The sequence below is a fragment of the Cebidichthys violaceus genome, unplaced genomic scaffold (genome assembly GCF_023349555.1).
Source record: "Cebidichthys violaceus isolate CVI_PGR_0920_01 unplaced genomic scaffold, fCebVio1.0.p SCAF_24, whole genome shotgun sequence".
Lineage (NCBI taxonomy): Eukaryota > Metazoa > Chordata > Actinopteri > Perciformes > Stichaeidae > Cebidichthys > Cebidichthys violaceus.
Genome location: NW_027176417.1, coordinates 8,226,529 through 8,240,439, shown reverse-complemented (window position 1 = coordinate 8,240,439; position 13,911 = coordinate 8,226,529). Strand labels below are relative to the sequence as shown.

Below are 13,911 nucleotides of genomic sequence, written 5' to 3'. Positions count from 1 at the left end.
CTATATTGTGAGGTGCGTTCTGTGATCTCGCTGTGAGTGAAGCTGGAAAAGCCACGCGTCCTTTGAGCAAGGCAGGGAAGCCCCGGCTCCTTTGTGTGTGTGTGGAGCTGTAAAAGAGAAGAAGAAGAGATAGTTATGGGCTTCCTTCAGAGGAGCTTCTTTTTCTTCTTCTCTTTTTTTGTTTGTTGTTGCACTGATATGAATCCCTGCTCAGGCCCATTTGCATCAGCGTCACATCAACACATTGTGAAACTGACTGATGACTCACTGTGACGCAGATCCTTTTTCACATACTTCCCATCATCCTCTCCACTCCCTCCGTCCCTTCACACACACACACACACACACACACACACACACACACACACACACACACACACACACAGATTGTCTCTGGAGAAAAGCTCAGCTCATGAACACCCATGCTGGTATCAAACGGCCACCCCTCCTCCTCCTCTTCCTCCTCCTCCTCCTCCTCCAGTGCAAGTCACCGATGATGACGATGATGATGGTGATGATGTGTTGCCGTGGCAACGGCTGGAGGTGGGCGGCTCCACGGGCGGTGGGCGGAAGCCAGCCGCTAAGCAGCGTGGGAGGGATCTGCCGAGCGCACCCATCACCCTCGTTTTTTTGTTGTTGAAGGGAGCAGGAAGCTGACTGCTTTTGAGAAGGTGTGGGTGTTGTTGGTGAATTATCGCCTCTCTCTGTCTCTCTCTCTCTCTCTCTCTCTCTCTCCTCCCTGCAGCTTCGTTAGGGATCTCGCCTTGTTTGTCTCCCTTTTCCTTCCTCCTCCTTTGTTTTCTGGTTTGCTGCTGCATGCCGAGTAAATGCAGCTGCTCATGGGGGATTTTAAAGTTTGTGCTGATGGTTTGATCATCACACCTTTCTTTTTAGTACACTGAATGTATCTCAAGACATGAACATGAGAAGTTAAGGGACAGAAAAGGCTCATTTAAACTGGAGAAATGAATCGTTTTTAAGGATAAGGTGGATATGGAGATCACCGCTCATGCATCTGTGTCTCTTTTGAGACTATTACAAAAAGTAAAAATCAATATAATTGCACCGACATACAGATTTGATGTGATTCTGTCATTATAACACAACATGCATAACATATTATGAATGTGATTGTACATATTACACATGAAACAAATAGAACATATTCTAAAATGTTAAATACTTTGACTCGTCTCCGGTTCTAGTTCATCCCAAAGGTGGGAGACGCGTTTCTTTTATTTTGTCCACATAGTTTAGCAACAACCGGGCTGATAATCGAGCTGTGAAGCTCATTCAGTAACTGCAGAAAAAAAGAGGGATTTTTTTTAATAACATGAACTGTGGATTCCTGTAAAATAACCTACACGAAAAGTTTGTTGGAGTTCCCCTTTATTCTTGACCTGATTACATGGAAATTTGAGCCGTGGAGTTTGAGTTTCTGTTGGTTTATTTAGTCCAACTTCATGAATGTTTCATGTTCCAAGGGAGGCATTATTAGTCAGCATGACTTTGTTTGTTTTATCCTCCTTGGAGGTCCAGGTGGGTGGAGTTTACTGAGATTCAGATAAAGTCAGATAAACGTTGGGAGCCACAGAGAAGTAATGTGAAGCGATTTACTTTCCAGTGAGTAATATCTGTTGTAGGTCATTATTTTATACTCGGCGTCAAACTCCACCCACCAAGGCTGCAAAAGAGGTCAGAACAGACATTAAGACGCTGTTTGATTCAGGTCTTATACAGATCTGATTTATTAGTCTGCATTAAAGGAATGTGACCCGACAATCTATGAAAGGGCAGATAGTCTCAATGTATCAATGTCAAAGTCAAATGTCTGCACATGTTTTTAGACATACACCCAGAACAAAGCTACATGCATGCAATAAAACAATAAGTTATAACTGATCACTGCCAGTTATGTTGGGATCTGTTTTTAAATCTATTATTGATTTGTCGGTTCCTGGTGCCCGTGGACGTATTTTCCAACCAGCAGATGGTGCAGTCACTGTGTTATTAAGATCAGAGACCGCCATCTGCTGAGAACAGTCTGAACATGTGCAGTACCTGAACATCTCACGTGGTGTCAGAATAAGACAAGATATTAAATATGCATCTGGAGTCTGTGGTTTATGCTGACTTCACTTTATTTTATTCTAACATTAGAAGGACTGGCATGTATTTTTTTGTACCATAATAGTCCACAAATGTAGTGTATTTCTGGTAATAATTGTTATTTTCTGCGTTTTCATTCCACTAAAATATTATTATTGTAGTACTTAATAGGATCTGTCATATGCTTTTATGATGTTTCCTGTCTAAGCTCTAATATATGATGCTTTGGTTCTAGAATGTCTCATGTAAACTGTTATAAAGAGGGACATTGTACTTAAAAACATTACAAAAGCATGTATATATTCATATTTGCTATAAAAAATGGCCATTAACTGTGGAATCTGTTGGAGATGATCGATGAAATACAGTCTAAACAGGAAGTGAGACTGTTGTGATGATTGACAGCCCTCTTGGCCAATCAGGTGCAAGCTACGCGTTATAATGCTCCAATCAGAGCTGCTGTCACGTGAAAGGTAGGTTGTCCTCCACTGTGGAGCGTTCTCTGTTGTTGAGTCACCGAGAGAAAACCGTTACTTAAAGCCGACACTCGTTAGAAACTAGATTTCTTCTCTTCATAGATATATATATATATATATATATAAATAGATATAAATAGGTATATTCTTCTCTTCGGGATTGAAATGTTACATTTTAGGTCTACGGTGGCGCTCAAGGAGTTATTTCAAACGCAGCTGAGACGTCCGTTGGCAGTAAGAGTCGGTGCACACGCGACACCTGCGACCTCCGCCTGCTTCAGCACCGTTAGGTTTGATGGGAGATATGCTAATCTGTTAGCCCCGCAGCACCTCACCAGAAGACACGGCGTCAGGGGCTTTTGCTCCAAAGGCGACGGCCACAATGAAGCCTCCAAGGACTCTGCGACAGAGAAGTGAGTACCGTTAACCGGTGTGGGCAGATGTTAGCCGCTGAGCTCCACGATTAGGCCGAAAAAAAAGACCGGAATTTACTTCAGCGTAAATCTCTGGGAACGTAAAGCGAGCCACGCAGAGGCGTGCGTAGCTAGTTCCATTATCGGACACGCGCGACTTCTCCCTAGATTCAGTTACTCCACTGTTATTCACAGCAATGTGTCAGTGCTGTTGATTGCACATGAGAGCAGGCTGTTTGATCCAACGTTTCTGCAGGAAAACGATCAGATTGAAGCATGCGCGGTGCAGCCAGCCAGATGTCGTGACCTGCTTTTCATCCAGCATGTTAAACTCACTGAGGCGTTATGAACCTGCTTCTTTTGCCTTTTTTTAAAATGTCAATAAATGTGTGTCTCGGTTTAACTGAATGCAAGACAAGTTAAGAAACTCTGTGCGTTAATTTGAAAGTAGTATATGATATATAATCAGCTGATATTCTGCAGTGAATTGGAGACTTTTAGTAAGAGTCCGTTGACAGAGGAGTGTGAGTATTTGCAGTGTTTGAGCACATAAGACTGTAATTGAGTGACTGTTTGTTCAACAGGAGACATTAGTGAGTGCTGATAGCGAAGGTGAGGAAGAAGAGTCCTTGTGCTGATGGTCGCAGGTTAAACGCTTTTCATGACTGGAAATAACATCACTACCAGGTTGATGAACCCACTGAAGTCCCACTGACATCAATTAAGACAGTGACTGTTTTGGGAATGTTTGCACAGCACGCTAACAAGCAAATGTGGTATTTTTTATGAATGATTGTGACTAAAACCAGCAGTCAATTAACAGCATTAGAGAAAGAATCTGCAGTAGCTCAGTGATAACTTGATCCCCTCCTAGCATCAGCAGACTCACGGTGATGCTGAAGTTCTTCTCATGTACAGCTGCTGCAGTCATGAGGTGTTGGTGTCTTCACACACATTGTTCTCTGGTGCTTCCAGCTGATGCCTTCCCTTCAGACAGCTCACATGGTGGTAAAGCGCCTCATTGCCCCAGCAGGCCGATGTCGGCCATGGTGATGCGGTGGCTTTGCTCAGCTGACTGGTCGTCAACAAGCTCTCGTCCCCCCCCCGAGGCTCACGTTCAGCTTCAGTGAAGCCTCGGCTGGTTCTGTTAAATATCCACTCAACAGATCTGAGAAGTCATCAACGGGCAGAAGAGAACTTTAATGACTACCCACAGCAACAGGAGTAGAAACTATTAAACTATTATTCAGAAGAAGTGTAGTTCTAGAATTGTAAACTGCTAATGAAGAAGTGAATCAACGGTTTAAATCGTGGCTCTGGTGCCAGACGTAAAGAGTAACTCGGGTTAACAGTCGCTAACAGAACGGGAGTGAAGCGGGTAGTTTGAGGCCCCCGGGGCCCCGGCAGCGTTCAGTGTGGTTAACGGCGTCCTGAGGCTGTGCTCCGGATAACAAGGGGTTAAAAAGTTAGTAATGCAGAGGAGCTTATCCCTCCCACGTCATGTTTCCACGGTTTGTGCACCAAAGCCTGGATGCTGGCGTGCTGCCCGGCGGTTTTTCCGGGCCCTTCAGGAGCCGATGAGTCACGGGCACGGATTGATTTGTGCGGCTCCGCCTCCCGCCGCTCCTCCCCTCCTCCCTCCTCCCCTCCTCGCTCATTCGTCCTGACATCTGGGAGGCAGTGAAGGCAGCACCGTGGACCGGGTGGAAGGAGACACAGAGCTCAATGTGAGCGTTCCATGAATCTCCTGTTGTGAAGGGGAGCATCTATCATATCTGCCTCTACTAGAACACTTCGTATTAGAAACGTGTCCGTAATGATGAGAGCAGCTGAGGCCTGTTAACGAGGCCATGCAGCCTGAGCCAGATGTTCCAGTGGTGCTGAAGCTCCCTCACAGGCCTCGTTAGCTCACCGTGTGTCACTTCTAGCCTCTTCCTGCAGCGTTCAGCACATCTCTCTCTTCCTAACTAGGTTCCTCGTTTCAAAGTTCACTCGCACACTTTCCTTGTTTCCAAATCGGGGGACAGGAAATGCATCATTTGCAAAGGATTGTGGGTGTTTTTGGGAGCGGTGAGGATACACACTTGAAATGTGATGTTTTCTCTCATTAACTTGTGTTTTCATGTTAATCAGCTACACTTTATGCCAGTATTCATACGTTTGTGTTTATGAAGCAGTTTTCTTGTAATAATCTGATCATTTGTGCTACATTGTGTTTATTGTTATTACATGAGTGCTTCTTGTTGTCATGGTCCTTTTCACTGTTACTAATTCAGTATTATTCCCTCTGCACACTCTCTCCCTCTTGTTGATCTGCTTGCTTTGCATTTGTAAGTATGTTTCTATTTTTACTTTAGTTTCTAGTGTTTGATTTCAATGTCCTCCTGTAGACGTAGAGCTTCTTCTGCAGAAAGCCGACAGCTGCTTTCACATTGACATGACCTCACTTCCTCCCGGCGGCTGCGCTTGAATCCCCCCCCCCCCCTCTACCTCTACCTCACCTCCACCCCCCCCCCCCCCCCCCCCCCACACACACACACACACACACACACACACACACACACACACACACACACACACACACACTCTCTGATGTGTATTCCTTCCTCACCAGCAGACGTCAGCCTGCATTAATGAGAAAGTTGCAGGTTCCTAGCGGTCCAAACCACAGCGCTCTGTGATGGCGATGCTGCGTTCACACTCGGGTTGGAAAGTCAGGAATGTGAGGAAGCTCGTAGACGCAGCGGACTCTAAACAGCACATGCAGTAGCAGAGTAACAGTGCTGTAATACACCAGTACATTCACTGACGGTGCAGTCGCTTCCTGCCTCTCTGACTCTGAGTGAAGCTGTCAGTGCTCCCAGTGTTCCTCTGGTGTCCAGCAGCAGCAGCGTGTGTGTGTGTGTGTGTGTGTGTGTGTCTTCTGAAGAGGATTTGTCTCTGTGTTGGTTTAGAATGAGCTCTGAGCTTCAGCTCCAGTCTCACAGCAGACACCGTTGGTCCTCCAGCTCTTCACAGTTGTGTTAACTGTCCGTTCTCTCTGTCGGGTTTGATTCCCTGCTGCCTCACTGCTGCTGAATGAATCCAGAGGAAACGCTGAAACGCTGAAACGCTGAAACGCTGAAAGTCTGAAAGTCTGCCACATTTCTGCTCTCATGTTCTCAGAAAAGGTCCAAACTCAGCTTTAGCTTTCGAGGAGCCGCCTGCCAACTAAAGCTTTACCTTCAGACGTCCTCTCCTAGCGCACGGGCCAGCGGCCCATGATGCATTGCAGGACAGAGCACCCAGAGCTTTGCACAAATCCAATTTGGTGTTGGTATGAATCATAGCAGAGAGCCTGCTGTGAGCCTCCTGACGCGCTACTAACTTTCCTCCCAGAGACGCCTCGGTGTGGAAGCGCTGCTGAGAATACCAGCCAGATAATACTACTAGTACTAGTACTAGTACTAGCTGATAAGTACACCAGATGTTTCAAATCATTAGCTCACGGGACCGTGCTTCTCTGGTCTTTATGTGCGGCTTCTGCCTCCACGATTGTCCAAAATCAAACAGCATTGAAGTAAATGCAGAGCTCGTTCCTGGCTGGTATTCTGGCTAAATACACCATTAACAGTTTACATTACAGTGGCCTTATGGCAGCAGATTAAGCCGTGGAACCGTCTTTTCCACAGGTTCTAACTCTGAGCTAAGGTCAGTGTAAGGTAGTGTGTTCCACTTGTTCCTCACTGCTTCTCCTTGCAGTCCAAAAAGCTTTTCTTCCTCCTCCCTCTGCTGCAGCTCCCCTCCGTGTCTCCACCACAGGGCCTAGTCTTTCTCACTTCTCTGCGTTGGGTGTGCTTTCTTTCTTTTTCTCTGGTGCAGGAGAAGGAAGGCGGGCATCCTGCCCAGCCTGGAGGACCTGCTCTTCTACACCATCGCAGAGGGCCAGGAGAAGATCCCCGCTCACAAGTTCACCACAGTGAGTGAACGCGAGGCCTTCACGTAACTCCTCCTGCTCACCTTGTAGATGTGTTGATCAGTTATCAGGCCCCTCCTCCTCTCTGTGCAGGCTCTTAAAGCCACCGGGCTTCGCACCGGAGACCCCCGGCTGAAAGAGTGTATGGAGATGCTGAAGGTGACCGTGAAGACCACGTCTGACGGAGCGCTGGACCGACATCTCTTCAAAAAGTACCGTCATTTAATCCTGCCTTCAGTAATCTGCATGCTGCTCCACCTCTACGACCAGCACGCCTCTGAGGAGGCTCATTCATCATTCATCAGGCCTCGGTGTGCTTCATGCACGAGCTCAGCTCCTTTAACCACTTCATGATGATGGTCACAGAAACTGTGTTCATTTGTAAAGGCATGAATCATGTCCCCATCTGCTGCTTCTGTGACGTTCAGATGGATCTGATCCTCTAGAGAGCTGTGGGTGGAGAGGTGATATTCACTGCTGTTTGCCCTCCAGAGGAAGCACAGCTGGGTGACAGCTTGGGTGAGAGCCGGAGCATATGAAAGCTCACCGGGGAGCCGAATCAGACCCCGGCGCCGCCTCGCTCCTGGCCGGCGTCCATCACATCCGCTCCTCTTCGGGGCTTATTTATAGAGCCGGGCCTCGCGGGGCGGGGGGGGTGTAGCGTGTGTTGTCTCTGCAGGGATCCCACGCTACAGGGATTAGACGGGGTTTGACGCAGAGAGCCACGGCTTCCACCTCACGGCCTGTTATGTGTTTACTATCTGAGGGCCAATAGAAAGGATGGGGAAGCTGTGCAGCTCCTGTAGCAGGATGTATGAAGCCACAGTGATCTGTGAAACAAACGAGAAGCAGAAGTTCCACAAACACTGAGAGTTCTGTCACTGTCTCCGGTCTCAGGTGTGTCCAGAGCAACATCGTTCTGCTCACCCAGGCCTTCAGGAAGAAGTTCGTCATCCCAGACTTCCAGTCCTTCTGCGCCCACATGGACGAGCTCTACGTCAACGCCAAGAGCATGTCTGGAGGGCAGGTGAGTGAGGGCCGCAGACGCACGTCACCGCCAACGGTCGCAGCTATTTGTGTGAAGCTGACCGTGGCGCCGTGTTGTGCAGGTGGCCGACTACATTCCCCAGCTGGCCCGCTTCAGCCCGGACCTGTGGGCCGTGTCGCTGTGCACCGTCGATGGACAGAGGTACGCCTGGATGTACAGAACACGTTTCATACACAGGAGCATCGCATCAACATCACGGAGCCACCTTTCCCCATTAGATGAAACCTTGAGAACCACTAGAAGGATAACTGGCGACCAGGCGTGTCAACCTGTCCTGTCTCCTTCTCAGGCACACCGTCGGCGACACCAAGGTTCCCTTCTGTCTGCAGTCCTGTGTGAAGCCGCTGAAATACGCCATCGCCGTCCACGACCACGGCACGGAGTACGTGCACCGCTTCATCGGCAAAGAGCCCAGCGGCCTGCGATTCAACAAGCTCTTCCTGAACGAGGAAGGTGAGGAAGGAACCGGGTCACGAGACGCTAACTTTAACCAGAGCCAGTAGCTAGTTTGTGAAGAATAAAGGTGTTAAATAGACGGTGCATTCTGGCTGCTTGAAGACCAGATAGTCCATATCAAACGTAACACTCATCTGGGTTATTGCCCGTCAGTGTTCCCTCTCTTTGTGGTTGTCTAACAGAGCGGATTATATTCTGTTGTCTTTAGAAGGGTATTCTTTTTGTCCTGTTGCATGAGAAGAGTTAAAGCCAGAGGTCTTCAACGCTGATGCTCAGACTGCTCTGTGAAGCTTCACTTTGTCTCCTGCAGATAAACCTCACAACCCGATGGTGAACGCTGGAGCTATCGTCTGCACCTCCCTCATTAAGGTGAGCTGGAGTGATTACCTGCGCTCACTTCGACAACGCTGTGTGGGATCGAAGAGTTCAGAAAGTGTGCAACCCTTCCAGAGAGTGAGGCCTGACTGCAGCTAAAGAGAAGCGTATGAAATAGAACCTTAACGGTGTTTCCTCTGGATTAGTGGACACAGATTACGGTTCTAATCGCGCTGAAAGGGGATTTGGTTGAAAGCGGTCCGGTAGTTGGAGACCAGCTAACCAGAGGAACGTCTGACACACAACAGCACCTCCTGCTGGTCTGACTGAACACATGAAACCTGCTGAGGAGCACGTGAGCGTTTCCCAGAATGCCGAGCGTGTTCATTGTTATTCATCTAGTTTGAGCCGCTGGTGCTTCCTGGTTCTCTTCTGTAGCTTCTTTCAGTCACAGAGTGTCAGAATGTGATCGGTTCAGAGAGAGTAGAAGACGATCTGTAGTCAGATCCTGTTACTGCTACAGACCCACGGACCCAGACGAGAGCGGGAGGCTCTGTACTTTTATTGATGTTGATGTGTGACGTAAACCTAGTACTAGTACACGACTACAATACTGCGAGGGAGTAGTAATGACAGCAGTCCTGTGCTCCATTGTGTTCTGTTGTGCATATTTTACAGCGTTAGGATCTTTGAGCTCTGCAGCAGGTCAATGACGCTGGTAATTGTTCCTTGTTCATTCTCTTCTTAGTCAGTGACCAGCTTTTAGCCTCCAACCAGTTCACACCCTGGTTCATCTCATACTCACACTTCTTAAAAGGTGCACATGTTCACAGCTAACATCAGAGGGTGTTCTCACACTGCGAGCCACGGGGCTAACGACACACCTGGAGCAGTCCTGTACGTTCATCTGTTTGATCTCAGATCTTGCAAATTTAGGATTAGAAGTGGTTGAAATATCCCGACTTTTAGCAAAAGCCGGATCCTACGTTTCCCACAATGCAACAAATAGAAGCCTGTCCTTCTGACTCTGTTGAAGGTGTGACTTGTTGCTCGTGTGTCTCGCAGAGTGGATCCACCGTCAGCGAGCTAACCTAGCTGTCACAAACACACAGAGCTCTGGAGTCACTCTGAAGGAACCATCTGGTCCATGGTGGCTCATGTCTGAGTGGATTAACCGTGTTTCTTCACCTCCTCCATCTTAACCTTCATTCCTGTGATGTCCCATCACTGAGCAGCTCAACCTCCTAACCTAGAAACATCACACTCGTAGTTTAAGGTGGATCAGACGCGGTAGTGCTGATTAAAATATGTTTAAAAGGGTAAAATAACATTGTAATACTGTGATTCTCTGTTTGTGTTCCAGCAAGGAGCGAGCAACGCTGAGAAGTTTGATTATGTGAGTATTAAATGTGTTTTTGTGAAAGAGCTGAAGCTGCAGATTAGGGACATAAACACGAAGCTCTTAACCTTGGTCTCTGCTCTGCAGGTCATGAACTTCATGAACAAACTGGCAGGAAACGAGTACGTCGGCTTCAGCAACGCCACGTGAGTAAAGCGCTCTCCGTCTGTTTGAATGGGGTGAACGAGGAGGTTCTGTTCTGACCGGCCTCTCTGTGCGCTTCAGCTTCCAGTCGGAGCGAGAGTCTGGAGACAGAAACTTTGCCATCGGGTACTACCTGAAGGAGAAGAAGGTGAGGCTCAGAGGGTGCTGTGCGTTGTCTGATGTCAGCCGTGTGTCAGTAGACGTGTTGACTTTGAATGTCGTTTCAGTGTTTTCCAGAGGGGACCGACATGACCTCCATCCTGGACTTCTACTTCCAGGTACACGGAGCTTTAAAATGTTCACTCTGAAGACCAGGACGCTTTGACTAGCTCGACTGTGAACGAGTCTGTTTGAACCTCCCCTCAGCTGTGCTCCATCGAGGTCACCTGCGAGAGCGCCAGCGTCATGGCGGCGACTCTGGCCAACGGCGGCTTCTGTCCAATCACAGGAGAGCGCGTGCTGAGCCCCGAGTCGGTGCGAGACACTCTGAGTCTGATGCACTCCTGCGGCATGTACGACTTCTCCGGACAGTTCGCGTTCCACGTCAGTATCGCTCTCATCCAACGTTCCCTCGGCTCCTTTTTCAATACCAAGCCGTCGGCTCACCACATCCTCCTCCTCCTCCTCATCCTCCTTCTTCTTCTTCTGTTGCAGGTCGGTCTGCCGGCTAAATCTGGTGTCGCCGGCGGGATCCTGCTGGTTGTTCCGAACGTGATGGGCATCATGTGTTGGTCTCCTCCACTCGACAAGCTGGGCAACAGCGTGAGAGGCATCCAGTTCTGCACGGTAAGCTCCACCTCAACCTTCTTCTTCATGTGCTTTTGTCTTCAGCATTTGTGATCCGAAAAACACTCCCAAAGTGGCTTAAATTCCTCCGTGTGTGTGTGTGTGTGTGTGTGTGTGTGTGTGTGTGTGTGTGTGTGTGTGTGTGTGTGGTTTCAGGACCTGGTTTCTCTCTGTAACTTCCACAACTATGACAACCTGAGACACTTTGCTAAGAAACTGGATCCTCGTAGGGAGGGAGGAGACCAGAGGGTGAGTCCCAGGAAACCAGCTCCTTCATCAGCCTCTCACCATCCTCATCCTCCTTTCTAGTAAAACATCTTTCAGTCGGTGAGCTGCACGAGCCCACAGCGCCGTCCGGTGGACGATTACTGTAAACCCATCGATGAAAAGCTTTTAAATACCTGCAGGAAACAAAGACAGAAGGTCTTCCTCTCATCCTGTCGTTGTGTTTCAGGTGAAGTCGGTGATCAATCTTCTGTTTGCTGCTTACACCGGAGACGTCTCCGCCCTGAGGAGGTAAACCGCTCTGCTCTGCTCTTGTGTGCTGAATGTTCACGTTTCACATCGTGTCACGGACGGTTTCTTGAGTTTAACGTTGTTCCTCCAGGTTTGCGTTGTCCTCCATGGACATGGAGCAGAGGGACTACGACTCCAGGACGGCCCTGCATGTGGCAGCCGCTGAAGGTAAAACACCGAGGAGATCATCATCCACAACGTGTGGCTCCTTCTGATCAGTGTGTGTGTGCAGCTGACTCACGTGTGTGTGTGTGTGTGTGTGTGTGTGTGTGTGTGTTTCAGGACACGGTGAGGTGGTTCGCTTCCTGCTGGAGGCCTGTAAAGTCAACCCTGTTCCCAAAGACAGGTACGACATTTCACTTCTTTTCTGACATTTCCTGTTTAACCAGCTGAGAGCTTCACGGTTTACCTTTTACCTCCACCGTCTCTCTCCTCCGCCTCTGCGCTGGCTGCAGGTGGGGCAACACGCCGATGGATGAAGCGGTCCACTTCGGCCACCACGACGTGGTGACCATCCTCCGAGACTACCACACCCAGTACAGCCCTCAGGAAACCACCGACGACAAGCAGAGCGCCGAGAAGAACCTGGACGGTCTGCTCTGATGGAAAGAAACCGGACGGTTGGGAGTTGGGAGAAAACGTCTTAAACGTGGATCAGAGAGGAAACAACCTCACTTTAAAACAACCCAGTAGACTAAAGTGTACAGTAAGACATCCTTTAGAAACAAGGTAACATTCCCCTCACACACACACACACACACACGGGCAGCACCGCCCCTCCACAGTAAAAGCTCCTCGTCATGCTATTCGATGTTTTATTAATGGACGTACTGTTAGTGGGGACACTGCTGTTATTTACCTTCTCCTTCTGTATTTTGCCCTCAGTTTTGTTACTTTGTAGGACGTAACTAGCCGCCGCGTTGAACGCTGGGTAAATTCGGCGGCGGCTGGCATGTCGACGGACTCCGTTATTTACTTTTTCAAATTGTCGTTTTTATTCTGAAAGGCTGAAAACAGGAAGCAGCATGCATCTACCCCGGTTAGAAACCTTCGTCACTTCGTCATCACAACATGGTGGAATGTATCTTCCCCCAAACGTGTGATACTTATGTGTTTAAGAAAAAGTGTGTGTGTGTGTGTGTGTGTGTGTGTCTGAGACGAGGATACATTAGTGTAAATACGTGTAATAAGTGTAAAGCTGTGGTGGAACAGTGAGGTTGAGCTTTGATCACGAGGAGTGTGAAATATATATTTAAACTGTTAAATATTCTTCTCAACACCAGATGACACCTTTCTTTGTTTTGCTATCTAATAGCTGTTCGAGTTTATTGAATTGTTTGATATTTATTTTTTTGTAACAAGTACATAATGTAAGCAAGTCGGCCAAAGTTTCTAGATATCACGTATATGACACTGCCAGCGCTGACGGAGGCTTGAATTACTCTATCTTTGTTTTATATTTTCACGCTTCCACTCAACAATAAAAACAATATTTAGTTTCCTAAATATGTGAGAAATGGTCTTTAAACGCAGCTTTTAACCGACGACTGCCACCAAATAGAAGCTCAAATATATTTCTTTGTTGAGTCGACGCTTCCTTTTATTTCATGCTGCAAACACTAAAGTTATTATTCTAAGTATGTTTTAAAAATCCAGATATGTTGACTGTAATGTATCACATGAATGACGATGGTTTTATTGTTGCACTTGTACCTGCTGAGGACTCAGGAAGGTCTGAAACACAAAGAACTGAAGGAGCTTTATAATGCAGACAGATTGTTTTTTGTATGCAGAAGAATCTGTCGTACTTGAACGGTTGTGCAGATGTTTGTTTTTTCCAGAGGTTTTGTGTGTTTGTAGCGTGTTGGAGGTTTGTATGTTGTTTCTGTAAAGACGAACTGAACCAGGCAATCGACATGTCTGCGCTATTAACAATCCACACTCCAAAAAGTAGTGCATTTTAAATCCTCAGGTTGGGATCGGATCATTCAGTTTGATTGAAATTATTTAAAAGTCTTTAAGTTTTTGAAATGGATTAAAAGAAGCACAAAACTACCTAAAAATTGCAATATTTTGAGAAACAATTAGCAATACGGATGTAATGATTGTACGATTAAATTAGCAATACGGACGTGAGCTGATCCCGACCTGCAGGCTGAAGTATTCTGAATGTAACGTGTTTGTTGGTGTCGTTCTGTTTCTTCTTCATGTGTATTTATGCTGCCGACTGTCGCAGGCAGCCAAGATATTAATTCACAGATCAAACATGTAATAAAAGTTATAAAAACCAAAAG

General features: G+C 47.5%; 1 protein-coding gene across 3 annotated transcripts; it reads left to right on the top strand.

Annotated features, from left to right (window-relative positions):
* Positions 1–2,610: 2,610 nt before the first annotated feature.
* LOC137878972 (glutaminase kidney isoform, mitochondrial-like) lies at positions 2,611–13,910 on the top strand. 3 transcript variants are annotated; one of them, XM_068719515.1, is made up of 18 exons: positions 2,611–2,998; positions 6,866–6,956; positions 7,047–7,165; positions 7,851–7,980; positions 8,063–8,142; positions 8,291–8,454; positions 8,768–8,826; positions 10,136–10,168; positions 10,259–10,317; positions 10,397–10,463; positions 10,543–10,593; positions 10,682–10,858; positions 10,970–11,101; positions 11,258–11,350; positions 11,556–11,617; positions 11,709–11,785; positions 11,900–11,963; positions 12,073–13,910. In XM_068719515.1, the coding sequence occupies exons 1-18, from the start codon at positions 2,751–2,753 to the stop codon at positions 12,218–12,220; spliced, it is 1,854 nt and encodes a 617-aa protein (XP_068575616.1). In that variant the 5' UTR covers positions 2,611–2,750; the 3' UTR covers positions 12,221–13,910. The 3 variants fall into 3 exon arrangements, with proteins under 3 accessions (XP_068575616.1, XP_068575615.1, XP_068575617.1); XM_068719514.1 differs by having other exon boundaries at positions 6,860–6,956; XM_068719516.1 differs by lacking the exons at positions 2,611–2,998; positions 6,866–6,956; positions 7,047–7,165; ... (2 more) ...; positions 8,291–8,454; positions 8,768–8,826 and adding an exon at positions 8,845–9,490.
* The last annotated feature ends 1 nt before the right edge of the window (position 13,911 follows it).

Bases quoted from the DNA above. Each gene is read 5' to 3' on its own strand.
- LOC137878972 (XM_068719514.1), top strand. From the start codon at position 2,751: ATGTTACATTTTAGGTCTACGGTGGCGCTCAAGGAGTTATTTCAAACG. The intron at 2,999-6,859 runs GTGAGTACCGTT...TCTCTGGTGCAG, and splicing joins AAGGACTCTGCGACAGAGAA to GAGAAGGAAGGCGGGCATCC. The intron at 7,166-7,850 runs GTACCGTCATTT...CTCCGGTCTCAG, and splicing joins GACCGACATCTCTTCAAAAA to GTGTGTCCAGAGCAACATCG.